Source organism: Felis catus, chromosome B3 (genome assembly GCF_018350175.1).
Source record: "Felis catus isolate Fca126 chromosome B3, F.catus_Fca126_mat1.0, whole genome shotgun sequence".
Classification (NCBI taxonomy): domain Eukaryota; kingdom Metazoa; phylum Chordata; class Mammalia; order Carnivora; family Felidae; genus Felis; species Felis catus.
The window spans coordinates 35,996,604-36,019,443 of NC_058373.1; the positions used below are offsets into that span (position 1 = coordinate 35,996,604).

General features: G+C 48.6%; 2 protein-coding genes across 15 annotated transcripts in view; one reads left to right on the plus strand and one right to left on the minus strand.

Annotated features, from left to right (window-relative positions):
* Positions 1-18,543: 18,543 nt before the first annotated feature.
* Positions 18,544-21,251, minus strand: RPLP1 (ribosomal protein lateral stalk subunit P1). Its single transcript, XM_003986994.5, has 4 exons — positions 21,038-21,251; positions 20,276-20,350; positions 19,124-19,241; positions 18,544-18,662 (listed from the first exon to the last, which is right to left on the minus strand). The coding sequence occupies exons 1-4, from the start codon at positions 21,107-21,109 to the stop codon at positions 18,583-18,585; spliced, it is 345 nt and encodes a 114-aa protein (XP_003987043.1). The 5' UTR covers positions 21,110-21,251; the 3' UTR covers positions 18,544-18,582.
* Positions 21,252-21,298: 47 nt separating this feature from the next.
* Positions 21,299-22,840, plus strand: part of LOC105260622 — a 66,506-nt gene continuing 64,964 nt past the window's right edge. For 6 of the 14 annotated variants that reach the window (XM_045059112.1, XR_002742872.2, XR_006599048.1 and 3 more), the window contains exons 1-2: positions 21,407-21,763; positions 22,664-22,724. In XM_045059112.1, coding sequence (XP_044915047.1) covers positions 22,706-22,724 — 19 coding nt within the window. In that variant the 5' untranslated portion in view covers positions 21,407-21,763; positions 22,664-22,705. Of the gene's footprint in view, positions 21,764-22,663; positions 22,725-22,840 lie in introns of all 14 variants that reach the window. The other 8 variants (XR_002742868.2, XR_002742871.2, XR_006599047.1 and 5 more) reach the window with 8 other exon arrangements.

Here is a 22,840-nt window from a genome sequence, read left to right on the forward strand (position 1 = left end):
CTGTCTGTATCAATTCTGGGGCGACCAGGAAGCAAAGCTTGAACATCTTGCACCCGCCATGATTGTTTCTGACCTATAGAAGCATTTTACTGTATTTTATAGTTAGATTCTAGGAAATCGGTTGGGATTGGGGATGACAGGTAAAAATAAAATCCCCCCCCCCCCCCCGCTTTAAAGAGATGGAAAGAACATAAACAAAAGGAAAGGAAAGGAGGAAAGATGTTCCCAGAAGCGTTTGCACAGAACAGCTCATTTTGAGAGATAAATTACTGACATTGAGCAGGAGATATTGTGAGATCTTCCCAATTTGCATGGTAGTAGGTATTCCGGGGGAAACGCAGTGTATGTTAAAGCCTTGCAAATATATTTGGTGTTTATTATGCAAATCGGAGGTTAGTGTTTAGCTCACATAATCATCTACATCAGTGTCTTGACAGACATTCTTTTTTTTTTTCCTTTTTTTTTTTTTTTTTTTTTTTTTGTCTTGAGAGACCTTCTCAAGTCCTGCGGATTTGCAAAACCATTCTCCATTGTGAGATGGCCCCGGGCATTGCAAAATGCCTATCAGCCCTGGGTCCTCACAGGCTCCTCAATGCCAGCAGCACCCCTGTCAACTGTGACTGCCAGAAATACACCCCCCCCCACCACCAACATTTTTTGTTTTAATTTTTATTTAACGTTTATTCATTTTTGAGAGACAGAGAGAGACAGAGCGTGAACAGGGGAGGGGCAGAGACAGAGGGAGACACGGAATCTGAAACAGGCTCCAGGCTCCGAGCTGTCAGCACAGAGCCCGACGCGGGGCTTGAACTCACAAACTGCGAGATCCTGACCTGAGCCGAAGTCAGACGCTCAACCGACTGAGCCACCCAGGCGCCCCTTCCCCTCCCACTCCCCCCCCCCCCCCCCGCAACATTTAAGTGTCCTCTGGGACTTTCCTACCTTCACGGTGAAATTATCTGAAAACATACAGTCACCACATGCACTAGGGTGGGTGAGGAAAGGTGCTTGGGGATGGGCATCTATTATCCATCAAAGGTTTCAAGGACCCCACCATTCGCATACCATAACATTCACCCTTGTAAAGTATATAATATAATACAGTGGTTATTAGTATATTCGCGAAGTTGTGCAGACATCTCCACTAATTCCAGAACATCTTTGTCACTCTGAAAAGAAGCCTTGTACCCATTAACAGTCACTCGCTCCCATTCGCCCCTCCCCCCAAGCCCTGGAAGGCACTAATCCCCCTTCCCCCTCTATGGAACTGCCTATTCTGGACATTCCATTTATTTATTTTTTTTTTAATTTTTTTTTTCAACGTTTTTATTTATTTTTGGGACAGAGAGAGACAGAGCATGAATGGGGGAGGGGCAGAGAGAGAGGGGGACACAGAATCAGAAACAGGCTCCAGGCTCCGAGCCATCAGCCCAGAGCCTGACGCGGGGCTCGAACTCACGGACCGCGAGATTGTGACCTGGCTGAAGTCGGACGCTTAACCGACTGCGCCACCCAGGCGCCCCTGGACATTCCATTTAAATGGAATCGTACACCTTATGGCCTCTTGTGTCTGGCTTTTTCACTTAAAACAATGTTTTCAAGGTTCCCCTAGATTGTAGCACGTGATTCCATTGAATGGCTGAATAATATCTCATTCTTTGGATATACCACGGATACTCATATACCATGGATCTCATACTATGGGTATATCTATTGGTTGATTCATCAGTCAATGGGACAGTTGAATAATGGCTATTTCTGACTACTATGAATACTGCTGCTAGGAATATTTGTGCATCATTTTTTGTGTGGACATATGTTTCCAATTTCCTTGGATATATACCAAGTTGTGGCTGGGTCATATGGTAACTCTATGCTTAAATTTTTCAGGAACTGTCTCAGTTGTTGTTTTTTGTTTTTTTTAAGTGATTACACTCTTTTAAAATCCACCAGCAACATATGAGGGTTCCAGTTTCTCCACATCCTTCCCAAAACCTATCATCAGTCTTTTTGATAATAGCTGCCCTAGTAAGTGGGGGGCTGTATCTCCTTGGGGGTTTTGTTTACATTTCCCCAGCGACGAATGATGTAAGACATCTTCCCATGTGCTTATTGGCGACTTGTATATGTTATTCGGGAAATGTCTATTGAAGTCTTTGGCTCATTTGTAATTGGGTCACTTGCCTTTTTGTTGTTGAATTGTAAGAGCTCTTTACATATTCCAGACACAGGCCCCTTATCAGAAGTATGATTTACAGATCTCTCGGGAGGGACTGGGAAGTCTGTGGGTTGCCTTGGAGTTTTCTTGATGATGCCTTTTGAAGTGCCAGGGGTTTTAATTTTTGATGAAATCCAAAGTATCAGTTTTTCTTCAGTTGCTGTATGCCATGGGCCTTCGAACCAGCTACACCAGTAACCCCACCTGAGAGCAAGGCCCAAGAATGAAGGCTGCTATGATTTGAATGGGGGCAACGTCCTTCCCGCTTCAAAGCCTCTCGCCAAGATTCCATAAACAGGGTTTCATTTCTCTAGATAAACTCTGTCCCTGCCTAAGTAAAATGTCCTCAGAACGGGCAGCACCAACCCGAGCAGTCATTCACACCTTAGAGGAAACTACCCTACCAGCCCTTGGTCTAAGAGCAAACCCGGCTGGGGGTGTGGGGTGTGGGGACCCTGAACCCTGGGAGGGGCCACGTGGGTAAAGGGACACCAGGGGGCAAGCTGGACGGGGAGGAAGGCCAAGGTCACCTCTTTGCAGAGGGAAGTCACCTCAAGCCGTGTCCTCCATGGGCCTTAGCTGGGAGCCTACCCATTTCCTACCGGAGGCCGCACTTGGGTTTCACAGCAAAGGGCCCTGCTAAAATGTACACATGTCTGCAGGATGGGAACACATTCCCGGATGGCTGATGGCAGACTGAGAAAGACCCCACGCCTCTCTCCTGCAGCCCGTCCAGTTGGAGAAATCGAGGCCCGCTGAGGGCCTCACCATCCCCCTGCTCCCCGCCGACCAACAGTGAGCACGTTGGCCTGAAGGAGATTCACAGGCCTCTGAAAACAAGCGGGGCCCGGGGGACACAAACAGTTTGCTCTAGCAGAAGAGGCACAGATAGGTCAATGTCCCAGAAGGTGAGCCCTTTGAAGGAGGGGAGCCAGAGCAGGGCAAGGACACCACGCCTGGGAGGGTAGGGGCCTCACCGCTTTGGGACTACCCCACCAATCAACAGGCCTTTTTTTTTAGAAAGTTGTTTGTGTGTTTTTTTAACGTTTATTTATTGAGAGAGAGAGAGAGAGAGAGAGAGAGAGAGAGAGCACGTGCAGGGAAGGGGCAGAGAGAGGGAGAGAGAGAGAATCCAACGCTGGCTCCACACTGTCAGCACCGAGCCCCGTGCAGGGCTCGACCTCACAAACCGTGAGATCATGACCTGAGCCAAAATCAAGAGTCCGATGCTTAACTGGCTGAGCCACCCAGGCGCCCCTCCGTGTACATTTCTTAGCAGGGTATCTGGCGCTCGAAGAAACACTCAAGGAAAGGCATCCGTTACTGTTATTAAGACCTATCGATTTGGGGCGCCTGGGTGGCTCAGTCGGTTAAGCGTCCGACTTCAGCTCAGGTCACGATCTCGTGGTCCGTGAGTTCGAGCCCCGCGTCGGGCTCTGGGCTGATGGCCCGGAGCCTGGAGCCTGCTTCCGATTCTGTGTCTCCCTCTCTCTCTGCCCCTCCCTCCCCCGTTCATGCTCTGTCTCTCTCTGTCTCAAAAATGGATAAACGTTAAAAAAATAAAATAAAATAAAAAAAGACCTATCGATTTGCGGCGCCGGGGTGGCTCGGTTAAGCAAGGCCGGCTCTTGATTTCAGCTCAGGTCAGGCTCTCCTGGTTCGTGGGATGGAGCCCCGCCTCAGGCTTCACACTGACAGCGAGTCATGAAGCTGTTGAATTTCTCTTCCATGAGGACAGTGAGGTTGCAAGAGGTTAAAGTGACTGGCCCGTGATCACGAGCTATGTAAGAGCTAAGCAGGCTTTCAAACCCAAGGGCACCAACTCCAAAGTCAGTGCTCCTAATGGCCATACTTCCTGGTTTCTGGAGGCCGCTGTGGTTCTCAGCTCTCTGGTGGATCCCGGCCTGAGGGGATGGGGGACTCCTGGCCTCAGCCCGCCTCATCAGGCTGAGTTTCTCTGTGGAGCCTTCAGAACCTGGATCTGGTTCCCAAGGGGAGCCGAGTTCTCCTCCGGTGTCACAGCGCCCCCTGCTGCTCACCCACTCTCTTCTGCAAGATCATTTACTGCCAAAGGGCTGCCGGTGAACAGAGACTCTGGGGGTTCTCCAAATGGGAGCCCCATTCACTAACATCCTGTCCTCTTAAAGGTCCTCCTGGGGTCTGGAGCAAAATCAGAGAGGAAAAAGTAAGCGTGTTTATTTCTGGGCGCTGAGGTCAGCCCAGGGGCCCCAAATCCCTGTATCTTGCCACTCTTCTGCAGGCAAGAGGAACTCTGGGACTTTATATCACACACTGGAGGTCAACGACCCCACTCCAGCTCTTCACAGTCCTGCAGACGTGTGTAAACCGAGTCTCAGTTCCCTCACCTGCCAACAGGTGACAAACGTGCCTACCTTCCTGTTGGGGTACGCCTAGGGTCCAGCGTATGGCCAGTACCCCATACTAGCTCCTTCCCTTCCTGGGTCTCTGTTTCCTCGTCTGCTGATGTTTCTTGGGCACCTGGCCTTCACCCCGCATTACCTCACTCACTCATCACAATAATACACGGGGTGGAATAAGGCAATCGAGGCTCAGAGGAGTCAAGCAAGTTGCCCAAAGTCACACAGCCTTCCAGGGCCAGATGCCCTATATACGATGAAATGTGCAGAGTTTGCACAGGGCTGGGGAGATGTGGTAGAGGAAAGAATCAGAACAATCGGTAATTAGAAGAATAATGCCACAGTGGGAAGACTTCTGGGCTTGCATCCATCTTGGCCGACTTCCTGGAGGAGGTGGGGGCGGAGCCAAATCTCACAATATTACAGGGTCCAGCGGTCAGAATGACTGGCGGAAAAGGACCTGGCTGTCCTCCATCTGCCCATCTGGAAAGGAGGATTTCCCAACTTCACAGGAACTTTGAGAGAACAGGCATGAACTGTCACATTAATGAACACATTTACTGGGTGCCTATACTGGGTGTCTATACGGACCAGGCATAGTACTAAGTGCTTTATGTTTTTTTAACCCTCCAAGAGCCCTGGGGGGTAGGAACCATTAACATGGCCCCTTTACATTCAAAGAAATTGGGCTTTCAGAGAGATTGAGTGGCTTTCCCAAGGCCTCACAACAACTTAGAGGAGAAGGCAGGATTCGAACCCAGGCTCAGAGCCCTGTGCTACACGCCTAAGCCACAGAGCTCCGCTTCCTGGGGAAGAAAGCCCCTAGCAGCGATCCTCATTTTCCTGCTGTCTCCGCATGGACCGTCTTCCTAGAATTTCCTCCTGGTGACTTTGCTCTCTGCTGAGGCAAAACAAGAAGAAGAAAGCCTTCCCTTCTCCCCGTGTCCCAGCATCCAGAAGGTTGTCAGTTGGAGGATGCTCCCAGAATAAATGGCTCTTGCTTAGGGAAGGACAGATTATCTGTGTCTCTGGCGCCCCCTCCTGCCCTAAAGGAGAACTTCACGGGACTGCAGCCATTGGGGAGGCTGCAAAAGGGGGTCAGGAGCAGCGCTTCCCAAGCCATCTTTGAAGAAGGACCAGGTTTTATTTACTTATTTTTTTTACCTTCCAATCTGTCATGGACCAATACTTTTTTTTTTAATTTTTTTTTCAACGTTTATTTATTTTTGGGACAGAGAGAGACAGAGCATGAACGGGGGAGGGGCAGAGAGAGAGGGAGACACAGAATCGGAAACAGGCTCCAGGCTCTGAGCCATCAGCCCAGAGCCTGACGCGGGGCTCGAACTCACGGACCGCGAGATCGTGACCTGGCTGAAGTCGGACGCTTAACCGACTGCGCCACCCAGGCGCCCCTGGACCAATACTTTTTGTAAACTGCAATAAAAAATGAATCCGGGGGACAAAATGAAATGCTGCTTAAACAACGCGGCGATGTCAAATTGCTCTAAAAAGTTCCCGAGTGTTCCTCTCAAATTCTCAGCAAGAATTTCCTGTGCCTGTCTTCAGATAAACAAGGATCTGTGAGCCAGCATGGGTCCAGGGCTACAGTTCGAGTAGCACCCGTCCACAGGGCCACTGACCCAAAGGCTGGCCCAAGAAAACAGGAATCCATTCCCCAAGGCACTGCCTCAGCAGACAGCAAGGATTCCTGTGCCATTCTGAGACTCGGGGCCTGTGGCTGATTCGGGGGACAGTTCTGCACCTGCCGTTGGAAAAGAAGAAGAACTTAAGCCTGAGAGAACCCCAGGGACAGTGCCCCAAAGACGGGTTCCAGAAGCCAGGCCCTGGGCTCTGCCCTCCCCACCTGTAAGACAGATGAGCAGGAAGGCGAGGAGGCTTCCACGGAGGTCTCTGGAAACAACCCTATCCTCCAACAAGCTGGGAGGTTGGGGGACGTCTTAACCCGATGTGAGACCAGGGTGGTGGATGCCCTGGTTTCTAGTCCAAACTAGATGGCCATATCACCTCACCACTCTGAGCTTCCTCTTCCACAAATATTAAAAAAAAAAACAGGGGATCGGATCGTCGCTGAGGTCCCTTCTAAATCTAACATGTTGTGTCTATCCTGGAAGATCTACTTATTGCCTGCCCTCAGCGGGGGCGGGGGGAGGGGGCCGCAAAGCGAACGCACAGCCAGGAGGAGACCCCAGACCCCATGGCATGGAAACAGGCATTAGTTTTGCACTGCAGGCTGCTGCACCCACCCCCATCCCCCCCCTCCGCGTCACCCCCCGGGGCTTCTTGAGGACAAGGAGAATCCAGGGCCTGGGAGACCAGACAAGGCTTCTGGGCCAGGGCGCCCACAGGGGTACCTTAGAGGGCAGAGGTGTGACAGGTCAGCTGGGCAGAGGCATTTGCTGGAACTGAAGGAGCGCTTGGGGGAAGTGTAAACAGCTCTTTCCACGTTAGCGGCCACACACACGGCCGCACTCCTCTGGTCCCACCGTCTTGGGCGGGAGGTGGGGGGTGGGCGGGGGGGGGTGGTCTCCAGCCTCTAAGTAAAGCAACCCCGAGCCCTTGAACGAAAGCAAACAGCTGCGGAGCAAGGAGCGAGCTTCCCACCCATTCCCAGCCAAGGTGAACAGGCTGCGAGTTTGTTGACAGAGAAAAAAGTCATCAATTTTTCATTACCCAGTGAAGGCAACAGAATGTCTCAGGATGCCAACAGTTTCCAGGCAACAAAGACAAACCAAATACACAGTCCCCTCGTCTAAAAAGATGTTTCCTTCACAAGCAGTCGGCTCGGATGGGGTGCGGGGGGCGGCGAGAGGCAAAGGCAGGTGAGATCACTTGGCAGCCACAGCAAGGACTGATCCAGACGTTGGGGGCTTGCGGCTGTCTACAGTGACCCTATTAGCAGACCTTGTCAGACTATGACTCAAGGCCGAGGCTGCCTTTTGGAGGAATTCAGGCACGAGATGTCAGAGCAAGACCCAAGAGATCAGCTGGCGTAGTTGATTCATCCCTTTATGCAAAAGAAACACTTTTGAGCATTCTTAGGGCCTGTGCTCTGGCCGGGGGCCCAGTCTGGCTGCAGAGATGTGTATGGAGACCACTCGCTCTCACCTTACGGATGAGAAAACCGAGAGCCAGAGAGAGGCAGTGGCTGCCCCGGGATCACACAACCAAGCTGTACTTGAACCCACAGCTGACGGTCTCTGCAGCCGTGCCGTGGTCCCCAGCATGCCCAGGGCCGGGCACTCGGAAGGAGGCCCAAGTGGCTGGCACGGATACAGCCTCCTCCAGCATCAACACAGGAAGCTTTCTACACCTGATCTTGGCCAAAAGGCCGAGAAGCGAGCAGGGAGCTTTCCAGAGACCTCTAGCAAAAGCCTTGAGGTATTGAATCTAAAAACTAAAAGCAGATCATTAGAACCTCTTATGGTGCGTGTATTACTGTTATTTTTAACTCTCAAGGTGATTCTAACCAAAACAGGAAGGATGGCCCTTTCTGGAGCACTCTGTCAGGCCTGTAGCTCCCAGGATGGCTCCCTGTGTTTGCATTGACATTTCCCAGTGAATGTCAATGAAGACTCAAGAATAAGTCAACACGGGTCCTCACAATAAATGCCAAAGCTTGTTAGCAGAGTAAACCGTGTGCTTAGCCTGTCTTAAAAGAATCTTTGCTGAGTAAACAGAAGGAAGGCTTTCCTTGGGAGTAAACAGAGCAAAGAGCTGGGCGCGCCCGGAGGGCCGGGAGGTGAGTCCCCAGGCCCAGGCTGTAGACACTTCTTCTCAGGGCGGGAGGTCATGGGGCTTGTCTATCGTCACATAGCCAGTTCAGGCAGCACAGGGCTCTCTACCCAACAGTCTCTGATCTCGCCAGGAGCCACATCTCCTGGTGGGGAGGCGGAAACCAAGACTCTGAAAGAAGAACCTAGGGTTGGATCTCATCTCCTCTGAGGTGTCAGAGAACGAATGTCTTAACCTTCCCAGGACCGTTTTTATACTTCAACATGACCGCAAGGGAACGAGGCTCTGACTGTTGGGACGTCAGACAGCCGTGCGAAAAAGGTTTGGGATCCAAATAGGCTACCAACCCTCTGTCTCTAATTTAGTCAACACTGATTCGATATTACCCTTAGTGGCAGTGGACAAGGAAATGAACCTCAATAGCTTCTGATCTCTTGCCCACAACTTACCACTTCCTGGAGGGCCTTATTTACATGAGCTTCTCATTTTCCCAAGGAAAGGCTCATTACGGTCTGAAGTCTTTGACCCATAAACTTGTTCGTCTCAAAAACCCAAGTGCAGCCACTGACTTAAAACCACCTCTAGGGGCGCCTGGGTGGCGCAGTCGGTTAAGCGTCCGACTTCAGCCAGGTCACGATCTCGCGGTCCGTGAGTTCGAGCCCCGCGTCAGGCTCTGGGCTGATGGCTCGGAGCCTGGAGCCTGTTTCCGATTCTGTGTCTCCCTCTCTCTCTGCCCCTCCCCCGTTCATGCTCTGTCTCTCTCTGTCCCAAAAATAAATAAACGTTGAAAAAAGAAAAATTAAAAAAAAAAAAAAAAAAAAAAAACCACCTCTAATATCTTTGGGCCATAAAAAAAAAAAAACCTGAAATATTCCACTTTTCGTTTAATTTGTGGATTCTTGGTTCTTTCTTGAGAAGGATATGAGAGCACAGATCAAAGTACAAATATGCAGTGAATCATTAAAGGAGCCACAAAAAAAAAATTTTTTTTTAATCAGTATCAAGAAAACATTACCCATCTGGGGGCAATTTCACTGGCTGAGATTAGACACCCAACTGACACCGTTTCTCAGCAGGGGAGGCAAGTGTAGTTAAGCCACGAGCCCTGGTTATTGCAGAAGAGGCAGGGCTCCCGATTCCTCAGAGGATACAAACTTTCTCTCGCCCCTAAATTTTAAAAGAATTTTCACGCGAGACCTTATAACAACAACACAGCCTCCACAAGTCTTCTGGCAACAGCAGAAGTGGTTTTGATGCGGCTGTTTCTTCCAACAACCTTGGTGGGAAGCCAAGAGCACACCAGAGAGCCCGGCCGCCTAGTAACGACCTTCTTGTTTTTAGACAAGACGTGAACTTGAGCCTGCTAAGAGGAAAAGTCAAATGTGCTAAGTAAATAACACAGGAGGCACCACCGTATTAAATAAGGTGCGCTTGGTTCTTCTCTTGGCTGAGTCACGGGCGGGCAGGCAAACATGCCTTTCCTTCCCAAGGTGTAGACCAACTCGTTCAACCCCTGGGCCAACAGCTGGCCACCCCAGCCTGCCCGATTCACACACCCCCACCCAGCCCAGGTGAGCTCTGGTAAGCAAAGGCCAACTTACGTAAGGAGCCAATCCTACGATTGGCCACTGTGGGGCAGCACTGAGCCAGTATCCGGAAAACAACCTGCCATCAATTCCCTTTTGAAAGCGAAGGCGTCCAGCGTATATGCAATAATTCTACCAATCCACTAAATCCGTTCATCCTGAAAATTCCATATTGGCTGTTTCCATAAATGTTTAAGGGTATAAAAACAGCCCCTCCAATAGTAGAAATGTTTTCTCTGATTCTCTTTTTAACTGTTTAAGGGTCGATCCATCGCGTGGAACAGCAAAGAAATGCTAACATTTTTTTTGAACAGGAACTGTGCTGAGCGTTTTACTTGTACCGGATCGCGTAATTCTACGAGAACTCTATGAGGTAGGGGTCATCATTTTCCCTCTCACGTAAATGCAGAAACTGAGGCAACCAGAGTGTAGACAATGAGCCTAAAGTCACACAGCCCTATTCAGTGGCAGAGTGGGATTTGGGTTCATCCAGGTAGGGTGACAGAGAGCATTTAGCCCTACCCCCCTTAAAGACCTGGGGTGTTTAGCTACAAGAGGTATTTAAAGCACACTCCTCGGGGCGCCTGGGTGGCGCAGTCAGTCACGCGTCTGACTTCAGCCAGGTCATGGTCTCGCGGTCTGTGAGTTCGAGCCCCGCGTCAGGCTCTGGGCTGATGGCTCAGAGCCTGGAGCCTGTTTCCGATTCTGTGTCTCCCTCTCTCTCTGCCCCTCCCCCGTTCATGCTCTGTCTCTCTCTGTCCCAAAAATAAAAATAAACGTTGAAAAAAAATTTAAATAAATAAATAAATAAATAAAGCACACTCCTCACGGAAGCAGACATTGTATTCCCCACCCCAGCCTCAGTCTAACGGCCAGCAAAGGTTTTCCTCATTTTCCTTATTTTGAGATAAAACTGTCTCACGATTGGTCAGACTTCTTCCCTCCAGACCTAGGTAAGTTCGCTTTTTCTCTATCTTGAAGTCCCTTCTTGTGGCTCCCCAACCACCACCCTCCTTCTCAAAACAACAGCCCTGTGGCAGGAACAGGTCATTACTCCCAATTTACGAATGAAACCCATCCTTTTCCTGACGGTTAACAGCAAGTGCTAGAATCTCTTGACACAAGTTTCACAAGGGAGGAGTTGCTTTAATGGACTAACTAACTAAAACCCACTAAAAGTAATACATGGTTGTGGCTTGTAAAAATCCAAGCGACATGAGGGGCGCCTGGGTAGCTCAGTTGGTTGAGCATCCGACTTCAGCTCGGGTCATGATCTCATGGCTCGTGAGTTTGAGCCCCGCATCGGGCTGTGTGCTGACAGCTCAGAGCCTGGAGCCTGCTTCAGATTCTGTGCCCCCCCCCCTCTCTGCCCCTAACCCACTCACATTCTGTCTCTGCCTCTCTCAAAAATAAAATCGATGTTAAAAAAATAATAATAATCTAAGCGATATGGAATGGATAAACTGACATGGAAAAAATCTTACTCCTATCGTCTCCAACCCTTCTCCTCAGAGGTAATCATTTACCTTTTTACCTGTTTCTTTTTTTTTTTAATTAATGTTTATTTCCTTTTGAGAGAAAGAAAACAGTTGCACAAAGGAGATGCAGAGCGAGAGAGAGAGAGAGAGAGAGAGAGAGAGAGAGAAAGAGAGAGAGGATCCAAAGCAGGCTTTGCACTGACAGCACAGAGCCCGATTCGGGGCTTGAACTTACAAATCACAAGATCGTGACTTGAACTGAAGTCAGACACTCAATGACTGAGCCTCAGGCACCCCCACCTTTTGCTTGTTTCTTTTGAACACTTTCAGAAATTTCCCCTACATATATAAACACATGCATGTGAATCTTTTAGGATCGTGTTATGTATACTGGTCTTCAACTTTTTCTTTTTTTTAAGTTTATTTATTTGAGTGGGGCAGGGTGCAGAGAGAAAGTTAGAGAATCCCAAGCAGGCTCCGAGCTGTGAGTGTGGAGCCTGACTCGGCGCTTGATCCCATGACTGTGAGATCATGACCTGGGCAGAAATCAAGAATTTGATGCTTAACTGACTGAGCCACCCAGCCACGCCTTGCTTTTTTCACTTAACAAGCTATTCTGGGTATCTTTCAATAACAGCATTCCTGTTAATTGCCACATGAAAGCCTCCTCTCATGCAATTTTCTTCTCTTACAAAAATGCTTCATTGAAATTGCACATATATTTTTGGATGGATTTCTACAAGTGACATTCCTGGATAAAAGGGAAGAGCACTTTTAATTCTGAGACATAGAGCCCAACCACACTCCTTAAAAAGTTGTGATCATTTACGCTCCAACCAACAGTCCATTTTCCACGTGTTGTCAACGTAGTTTATTATCCAACTGGTAAACCTTCCTTCAATATTTGAAAACAGTTATTGAGTCATTCTTTCAGACAGTGCTTATTATGCACCTTGTACTTGTCAGGCACCGCGGGAGGAGCTGTGTTTGCCCTAAACCAGGCATTCCCAACGCTAATCAGACCCCCCCCACCCCCCCCACCGCATCCCTGGAGGTCTCGGTTCCTTGGCCTAAGGAATGGCCCAGAAAGCTGGGTAAGTTGTTGTTGCTGTTTCATTCGGATGTTGTGTTTTGTTCTGTTTTGTTTAACAGCTTCCCAGGTGACTCAGCGGGATGATAAGCAGCCAAGTGCAGAGCAAATCTTCTCACTTCTTTCTCTGGGCGCAAACGCTTTCTGGAAATGAAGATGCTGGGAACAGTCAGCACCCACTTCCCTAAAGTAGAACAGGGAAGTAACTGAGGTGATAATTAACTAGGGGTGCCCAAACGCAGACACCTGTTGTCGCGCCCCACGCCCCAAAAAGCCAGTCCTGGGGGTCATTATTCCCAGTTTACAAATATGCCCCATCCCATTCCTGCTGGTTAACGAAAGTGCTGCAATCTCCCGACAGAGAGGTTTCACAACAGACTAGTTGCTTTAATTTACTAACGAGCGCCCCAGACAGCGACATCGCCACTAAACCAGGCTTAAAAGCTAGTGCCAGCGGGACTAATATTAATGGGCATGCGCAAAAGGCTCGGAGGCTCCGCGCATGCCCCCTGGCGGTCAATAGTCCTCAGTGCAATTGAAAAGTTCGGCTTCCCTCGGCCACACTCGGTCTTTAGCCCCGCCTCTCGTCCCGCCCTTGCTCCCAGCACCGACGTTGATTGGCGAGCGGCAGGCTATAAAAGCTTGAAGGGAGGGCGGGGAGGAGTCTCAGGCACCTGCGCGGGTTGAAGATATTGCGGGTGAAGCAGAGGCGAGCAGAGACGCCTTCATCCAGCCGCCTGCCCTCCTTTTCCAACCTCCTGCATCATTGCCTTCATCCTAGGCGACGTGGATGTGACAGGGAAGGTAACATGTCACTTTGTCCAGAAGGCAGTTTGCGGGCTCGAGGGAGCCACACCTTTGCGTCTGCTGCCCCACCGGCTGAGAATTCCCGGCTCAGCACTGGCTGGGGCCTCACCTGGGGGGACCTCCGGACGCCCCTGCCTTCTGTTGGCGGAGCCGGTCCCGTGGGTTTAGGATTAAGGAATGCATGAGGCCAGACCTGGTTGAGCGTCTGGGCCTTCAGAAGGTTCCCACCTTAGGGCCTGAATACCCTCACCTGTACCTGGTAACCTGGAAGGTGCGCCCAAGTAGGAATTGGATGGATGGATGGATGGATGGATGGATGGATGGATGGATGGATGGATGGATGAAACTTGCGATGGGGGGCAGGCCTGGTTTTGTGCCCTTGCACGGCCTGCTGCATTGGAAAGAGCATTTGCTGGCCCAGAGCCTTGGATTCCAGCTCTGGCTGTCCCATTCGCTGCCGCTGAGCCAGTTCCTCCCACCCTCTGGGCCCCGATTTCCTCCCGTGTAAAAGGAAAGGGTGGGACAGTGTGATGAATGCATATTGAACACCAATGATGAGCCAGACGTTGTGATAAGTATGGGGGGTACAGGTGAGCCACAGCCCTGCTCCCCAAGCTTACTGTATGGGGGAGGATGATACTGAACAACCTGTCATCAACGCGTAATTACACATCTACTATTAAGAGACGGTAAGACAGAGAACTTTCAGAAGAGGATTTTATACAGCCTGGGTGGGCTTCCTAAGGCTTGACAGAATTAACTGGGGTAGGTAGTCCCTGGCCCTGGCGAGAGCGGGGAATAGCAAATACAAAGATATAGAAGGTGAAACACACACCCTTTTAATTGGATGTGATAATAACCCTCAAAGTATACAAGCCAGAGGAGTGGAAGCTTTGGTGAGTTAAATTGAGTAGAAGTTGGAGGGTTCTTTGGAAGCCCATAACTATTTTGAGCAATCTTGTGAAGATAAGGGATGGCCCCTGACCCTGTGTCCTCATAGGAGTGTTCCGGAAGGTTGTTGAATCAGACCTGAACAGTCCAGGTTTCATGGTGCTGTGTAGAATCTGTGCTTTGACTTTGAGAGACATCGGGCTGCTTCAGAAGAACGAAAACAACAACAACGCTCTCTTGAAAGCGGCCCACGTCTACCTCAAGCTGAATTATCCAGGCTGGTTTGCACAGATAAGAAGGTGGAGAGGTGGCTTGTACAGTGACAGAAGAAAAAAAAAAAAAATCAAGGGCTCATCACTGTACCTTATAAAAGCACATGTGTGGAGGGGACCCTGTCGCAGTAGAAGAAATACCGGAGACCACTGAGGTGGTGAGGCTGGCTTTGCCTTAACCTTAGCTGCGCGAACCTGGCAGGCACTCAAACTCTCTGAGCCAACAGTCTGATAGATGAACAGGGCGAATGAAGTTCTCCTGATGAGGTCAAGGTCAGAATGGGAACACAGGTGAAAGTTATTTCTAAACTACAAAGCTCGACCCAACCAAACCAGGAACCGCCTGGCTCGCGTTGTTCCCTCAGAATTTTACTGTAGATCCTCCTTCAAATTATGGGGAGAGGGGCGCCTGGGTGGCGCAGTCGGTTAAGCGTCTGACTTCAGCCAGGTCACGATCTCGCGGTCCGGGAGTTCGAGCCCCACGTCGGGCTCTGGGCTGATGGCTCAGAGCCTGGAGCCTGTTTCCGATTCTGTGTCTCCCTCTCTCTCTCTGCCCCTCCCCCACTCGTGCTATCTCTCTCTCTCTCTCTCTCTCGAAATAAATAAACATAAAAAAATAAAATAAATACACTTAAAAAGTATTAACTTTTATTTTTTAAACCTGGGTAAAATGTACATGTGTACATGTGCTTTAAAAAATTATTTTCTCGGGGCGCCTGGGTGGCGCAGTTGGTTAAGCGTCCGACTTCAGCCAGGTCACGATCTCGCGGTCCGGGAGTTCGAGCCCCACGTCGGGCTCTGGGCTGATGGCTCAGAGCCTGGAGCCTGTTTCCGATTCTGTGTCTCCCTCTCTCTCTCTGCCCCTCCCCCGTTCATGCTCTGTCTCTCTCTGTCCCAAAAATAAATAAACGTTGAAAAAAAAAAATTATGGGGAGGAAGGATTTGGCAGCTTTTATTTGCATTTGTAGCGATATACCAAGTTGTTCTGTTGCATACGTATTTTGAATTCTTTCATTTTAATTAGAGCGTTTCTCTTTTCCAAAAGGTGGTTTTAGAATTTCATGTGTGGTTCTCTCATCATTTTTAGAAGAAAGAAGAAAAAACAAAACAAAACAAAACAGGGTAAAACAGTTGACAGGAGGTTTGGATTTTTTTTTTATGCCATTGTGTAACACATCCAGTGACAATATGGATTTTTGTAAAAACTGTTGTTCTTAGATGGTTTGTCGGGAAGCAAGTCTGTTCCTAAAATTCTCTTACCCCTAATCCTGGCCCCCTTGCTAATCCCAGCCATGGACCTGGGTGTGCTTTCAGTGGTCACAGGAGAGATGTGAACAGAACCTGAGAAACAATGGAGCTTTTTTTTTTTTTTTTAACATTTATTTATTTTTGAGACAGAGAGAGACAGAGCATGAACGGGGGAGGGGCAGAGAGAGAGGGAGACACAGAATCGGAAGCAGGCTCCAGCCTCCGAGCTGTCAGCACAGAACCCGACGCGGGGCTCGAACTCACGGACCGCGAAATCACGACCTGAGCCGAAGTCCGCCGCTTAACCGACTGAGTCACCCAGGCGCCCCAACCATGGAGCTTTTTAAACAAAGTAGCGAGTATGCTTGGTGAACAGTCAGAAGTGGGAAACCAGTTATGAGAAACCAAAGCTGCTGCCTGATTGCAAAGGACTGGCAGGAGGGGGTTTGAAGAGCGCAAGGCTTAGGCTTGCTGGACCTGGGGATTCTGAGACCCAGGGTTGCCAGCTGTGTGTTCTTTGTACCTTATGCAGGAGGGAAATAGTGTCAGCATACGGGCAAGCATTGATGGGCATGTTCCCTTACTCTGTTCATTCCCCAATATAAACTAGAGACTGTTCCCATTTTGCCAAGAAGAAATTCAGGGTCAGGGGAACTAAAAGGGGAGTGGAATTGGGCCGACTTTTTAATTCAATATCAAGTGAATAAAAAGATAGCATTTCCACAGGGCTATGTGAGTCTCCTAGCTTGATCATCTTTGGGGAAGGTTTTAGCTCTATGTAGATTTTTACTACCTTAAAAGATTTCTTTTCAAAAGCTGGGCCCACCCATGAGGCCATGTTAACACTTGAGTCTTGGGGTGCCTGGGTGGCTCAGTCGGTTAGGCGTCCAGCTCTTGGTTTTGGCTCAGGCCGAGTCAGGCTCTGTGCTGACTGTGGAGTCTGCTTGGGATTCTCTGTCTCTCTCAAATAAATAAACGTTAAAAAAAAAAAAAAAACACTTGAGTATTACTATAGTGAACATTTTGATTGTACTGTTTGGTTCAGATAACTGAACTTGATGTTTATAATATCACGATTTACCACTTTTGTGTTCTAGGTGCTGTTTTCCTTTATCTTCTTAAGTGTTCTCTTTAACCCATTGAAAATATTTCCTTGGCTACATGAAGTGTCGGTATTCCCTCCTGACACCTGAGTGCTCACCAAAGGCAAGGAATTCCTATTCTCTCAGAACTCTCCAGAACCCAGTGAAGTAGACACTGTCATTACAGATGAGGAAACTGATGCAGGAGGGGAGAAAGGACTGACAGCCTGGGGAGAGATGCAAAGAGTAGGCTTTGCAGTCGGGACCTGGTTTGAATCCTTCCACCCACTTACTAGTCTTTCCCTCCCTCTAACCTCTGGCTTCCACTTGACCCATCTGTGACTTGGGGCTTTCCCTTGGGATTGTTGTGCAGAATGCCATGACGTGATGACGTGCCTGAGATCAGTGCGGCCTTGGCTGTTGCCTGACAGATGAGGCTAGGGGGGAGAACTAGGCACCGAACGTAGATGTCGATCAGTTTTCATTTAAGCTCTATGCCCAAGGTGGGGTTTGAACTCATGACCCCCAAAACAAGAGTTGCATGCTCCACCTGAGCTGGCAGGAGCCCCACCATCATTTTTGTTTTACGACTTATTCCTCACTGGTCTGCAAATGACTCATTTCTAATACATGAAAACTCGCAAAAGTTGAATGACATCTATGTGCTACTGTTCTGACGGTCCTAAAGTGAGCGTCCCTGCCTGATCTCTTGTAGGTGTCCCAGCTTTTATTTTGGACCTTTAGGAAAAGGGTGGGGTGTTATACGCAGTTTGCTGGGATTTGTTTTCAACCCAACCTCATACCATTAAGGATTTCTCTGTATCCATAGTTCATTTTCAAAGCTAACTTAGGATCATTTATTTTCTAGTTGATGGACCTTTTGAAGGAGTGTTGCCATTTTGAAGTACTGCTCTGATTCCCATCGCGTATTTTCTCTCAGGTGATACCTGGAAGTGGAGCTGTGGGTTGTAGGTGGTGTTTTACAAGGCACACCAGCCATTTACCCAAGTGGTTGTAAAACTGACACACGTGGTCTCATACGATGGGAGTGAGGACAGTCAGGGATTTAAGTCCAGCTTTTCATCAACTCCCGATCTCATCAGGTGTTAAATGGAGACAAAAAAGGGCCACGATGTCCCATGTGCCTGGCACTTTAAATAGATGCTCTGAAGACAAAATCAGGTTTCATAAACCCAAGTCTTCGGTATTTTGAAGTGAACCAGTCTCCACACCAGTGTTCAGCCACCCTTGGAAGTCCCCCAAACCTGTTAGTCAAACACTGGTTTGAATTTTGGGTTTAGCCTCTTTGTGTAAATACGTGGGGACTCAAACCTGAATTCTTCCCACTCCTTCAGTACTACTGAACTAAACCCAAAGTTTTAATAGTACTCTGGCTCAGCACAGCACAAATATTTGTAGCCAGGAATATATTTGGGATTTTCAAGAGGTCTTGATTACACCATCAGTGACTCTTCTTCCCATCAAGGGGACAAACCCTGTAATCATGAACTAACACACGTGGCCCCGACAAGGCATCTGCTCTGATCTTGTCTTCTCCCACCTCCCCACACAGTTCTCGGTGCAACAATACTAGATGCATTTTTGGTACAGCATCCAGCTTGTGTGCTATTTCCCACCACGAGATGCTAGCAGGGGTAAACACCCAGCTGGTGTCATAGCAGAAGGCTGATCATCCTGACAAAGCACACCCCCAAACAACTGGCAGAACCAACAGCAACAAAGAGTTCAGCTTTTTATTGAACAGATTACAGAAGAGATTTAGTCAAAAAGACCAAAGCCCATGTCATCATCAGACTCCTCTGATTCTTCTTTCTTTGCTTCCACTTTCTTCTCCTCAGCTAAAAAACAAAAACAGTCGATCACACACCTCAATATTTTACACTCCAAAGAGCCCCAGGCCCTTCAGCTTAAAAATACCCTAGACTTCCTCCCAACTATTGCTCTGGGTTTAGGATTTCTATACATCACCGACTCTTAGCAAACTAAAAAGTATCATAGGTGGGGCACCTGGGTGACTCAGTTGTGGTTGAGCCTCTGACTTCAGCTCAGGTCATGATCTCGTGGTCTATGAGTTCGAGCCCCACATTGGGCTGTGCTGACACTCAGAGCCTGGAGCCTGCTTCAGATTCTGTGTCTCCCTCCCTCTGCGCCTCCCCTCCCACTCATGTTCTGTCTCTCTCTCTCTCTCAAAAATAAACATTAAAAAAAAATTTTTTTTTTAAGTATTGTAGGCAAGATAGCTCTTCATCTCCACACTCCTCCCTCCCATACCCCCCGCCCCCCAAAAAAAGTTTTCTACCTGGGGCAGCAGTGGTGGAAGGAGCAGGACCGCCTGCTGGTGCAGCACCGGCTGCTGGAGCGGGTCCACCAGCTCCTACATTGCAGATGAGGCTCCCGATGTTGACGTTGGCCAGGGCCTGTAACACAGTACACATACAGGTGACACTCAGATCTGTCCTTTTGTTATAGTACCTACCCCACAAAAGGTACCCCATTTCAACTTACAGCAATAATTTCCCAACACTATATTGCTCTTCCCTTCTTTGCTGCAGTCTGACAGTGACATTTTGTCTGCCACTGAGATTCCCTAAGACTTACTTTAGATAGGGCCACGCATATTAAAAATTAGTCACAAAAAAATGACTCAAGCTTTGAACGTTACAATTGCAATGCAGTACCTTAAGTAGCAAGATAGAATAACTGAATCCCTTCAATAGATGAGAAAACTGGTCCCAAAATGCTGGCTTAAGTTGTTGGCAAAAAAAACGCAAGCTTCCTTAAACACTCAAACCAGGATTCTTTCCATAGTTCCAGGTCTCCTCTCAACACTGATTTCAATTTTTTCAGACTGCTAGTCCAGGGACTTTTTATTAAAGATGAGTACCTTTCTTAAAAGCCTAATGCTTTCAATCCTTCAAAACTCTTTGGAGGACATAACCTGAAGAGATAGAAGCTAATAGCCTCTTGCCAGAGATTAAGTAACATATACAACGGAAGGTAGCCAGTGCCAAGTTCCTGGGGGTAGGAATCCTGTCTTCATCAGTCTTTTAATATCCTAACAAACAGTAAATGGTCAATGAAAGGCCACCAAGCCCAATTTCCATGAAACCAGATCATGCTGGAAGGATTTGCTTGAAGCAGTGTGGGTGGTATTATCTCCTGAGTGACCCTTATAAGCAGTCATCTGGCTGGTATCTCGTGTAGTTTTTGGTCATGGTTTCAGAACAGAAGGAAAGAGAAACCAGACTGAGATCAAGAAAGAAAAGGCAAGACAAACTTTAATTAGACACTAGATGTAGAACTATGAAGAAGTTGTCACTTCAAAAAGATCCAGTGGAACACGGCATCTTCCAGCATTTTTCATGTCCTATGAATACGTGAGCTGTGGAAGGTAATCAGTTCACCTTCCACAAGTCTGCTTCTCCACGTCACTTTGAGGCCATCACCTTACCTTTGCAAACAAGCCCGGCCAGAAAGGCTCAACATTTACACCCGCTGCTTTAATGAGGGCGTTGATCTTATCCTCCTAAAAAAGGTAAAACAGAAAAATCCATCAGGAAGTGTAACTTTCCTAAATGTCTCCAAAATACTGCGATTGAAAGTAAATCACTCAAAACGTGCGTACAAACCCGTGCGTAACCACTTTAAATATTCCATCCGTATTTCATGTATGCTTATCTAAACCCATCATGTCTAACACAAGTCTTACACTCTTAAGATTATCACGAGCAAAAGAAATGCATCCTGCTCCCGTGTGCCAGGCACCTGGCTGCCATTTCACAGGCCGGGACCTGCCTAAGTCACGCAGCTATTTTAAGTTACGAGTCAGGCCGCGGGGTGGAGCAAGCTTATGTGCTGGCCCAACAAGGCCTACTAAGAGGACCGCAGGAATTCAAGGCCATCCCACCAAACAGGGATAAAGTGCCCTCGGTGCGGGTGAGGATGCCCCCACGCCGAGAAAGCTTCGCTAAGGAAAGCTTCCCAAGGCCGGAGCGCGCAGCCGAAGTGAAATCCAGTCCCTCGGGGGCCAGCACGTGGCCAAGGTCCCCGGCGGCCGGGCACGCGGGCCCGCCCGCTACCGAGCGTCCGCCCCGCCTCCGGGGTGCTGACGGCCGCGGCTCCGGCCGGAAGGGCTTGGCAGGGACGCCTGGCACGTAGAGGGGAAAAGGCTGCCCGCAAGCACACCCCGCCGCCGGCCCAGGTCCGCACTCACCGTGACCGTCACCTCGTCGTCGTGCAGGATGAGGGCCGAGTAGATGCAGGCGAGCTCCGAGACGGAGGCCATGATGCGGGCAAGTGCTGAGCGGACGCTGCCGAGCGCGGTGCTAGTCGCCGGGTGAAGTGAGAGGCTCACCCCAACGCGGCCTTAGCTTCCACGGAAGAACCGAGCACCTTAGCGGCAGCTGAGGAAAGGGAGTCCCGCGCCTGCGCATGGTTTCTTATACTGGTCACGCGGACCAATCGGCGCCCGCGCCTGGCGGAAGAGGCGGAGCGAGAAGCTCCTGCGATGACCACCAGGGCGCCTGCGCACAAGGCGTGACTGGCTTGTTAGCGAGTTCGAAAAGTTGGTGGGTCCGCGCTGGGAGTGGCGTCTTCTCTTGGTTCAGCTGAAACGCAGGGCTCATGAACAGGAAAAATATTTGTAGGAAAAAGTTATCTAGATAAATGGACGTCACTCCCACGTACTGTATCCCATGTAACAGTATTTAGGCATTTAATGATGTCGGCAGCCTCCCCCAGCGGGCTGTGACCACTTGGAGCGCAGGAGCTAAGTTTCAGCCCGGAGGGCTCGCTTGCTTAGCGCAGCGTCTCGGATAAAATAAGTGATTTAAGAGGAAGAGAGAAGCTTGTTAGGAGAGCAGTAGCATTTGAGCGCCTATATCCCAGGGATTGAGCCACACTCTACAAGGATTCATTTAATCCCGACACAGCCTAAGAGGTAAGCAACTATTATTTTAAGTACAGAAGATCTGTTAAGAATTTAGGGAAACTTTCCACTTCAATTTCTTTTTCTCTCTCTTTTTTTCTTTTTTTCTTTTTCTTTTTTTTTTTTTTTTTTTTTATAACTCAGGCATCCTGTGTTAGGGTGGAAATTGTCTAAAACTTGCCCTTAAAATGTTCAAGACATCTTGATGCACCTGCTGCCTGTGTGGGTGCTGAATTGCCATCGTGTATCTTTTGAAGCTTAATAAAATTGGTATTGGATTCTATATTTAGTTTAAATTTTTTTTTGAGGTATAATTGACATAACTTTTATTTCAGGTGTATACCATAATTGATATTTGTATATGTTGCAAGATGATAACAGGAAGTCTAGTTAATAGTTAACATCCATCACCATACACAGTTACCACTTTTTTTTTAAATTTTTTTTTTAACGTTTATTTATTTTTGAGACAGAGACAGCATGAACGGGGGAGGGTCAGAGAGAGGGAGACACAGAATCTGAAACAGGCTCCAGGCTCTGAACTGTCAGAACAGAGCCCGACGCGGGGCTCGAACTCACGGACCGCGAGATCATGACCTGAGCCGAAGTCAGTGGCCCAACCAACTGAGCCACCCAGGCGCCCCCACAGTTACCACTTTTAAGGTCTACTCTTAGCAACTTTTAAGGAGGAAATAATACATTAATAACGATAGTCACCACGTTGTACATTACATCTAGTGACTTACAACTGAAGGTTTGTAAGTTTTGACCCCTTTCACCCATTCCATCCCTCCCTCTGGCAACCATCAATCTGTTCTCTGGATATAGGAGTTTGGTTTGTTTTTGTTTGTTGTGGGATCCCACATATAAGTGAGATCATACAGTAGTCTTTCTCTGACTTATTTTACACAGTATAATGCCCTCAAGGCCCACCCATGTGTCTCAGATGGCCAGATGTTATACTTTTTTACAGGTGAGTAATATTCCTCTGTAAGTGACATTTACTTTATCCGTTCACTTTGGTTGTTTCCATGTCTTGGCTATTGTAAACAATGCTGCTATGAACACGGGGATGAATACATCTTTTGG

Bases quoted from the DNA above. Each gene is read 5' to 3' on its own strand.
- RPLP1 (XM_003986994.5), bottom strand. From the start codon at position 21,109: ATGGCCTCCGTCTCGGAGCTCGCCTGCATCTACTCGGCCCTCATCCTG. The intron at 20,351-21,037 runs GTGAGTGCGGAC...TACCTTTTTTAG, and splicing joins ACGACGAGGTGACGGTCACG to GAGGATAAGATCAACGCCCT. The intron at 19,242-20,275 runs GTAAGGTGATGG...ACTGTGTTACAG, and splicing joins GGCCGGGCTTGTTTGCAAAG to GCCCTGGCCAACGTCAACAT.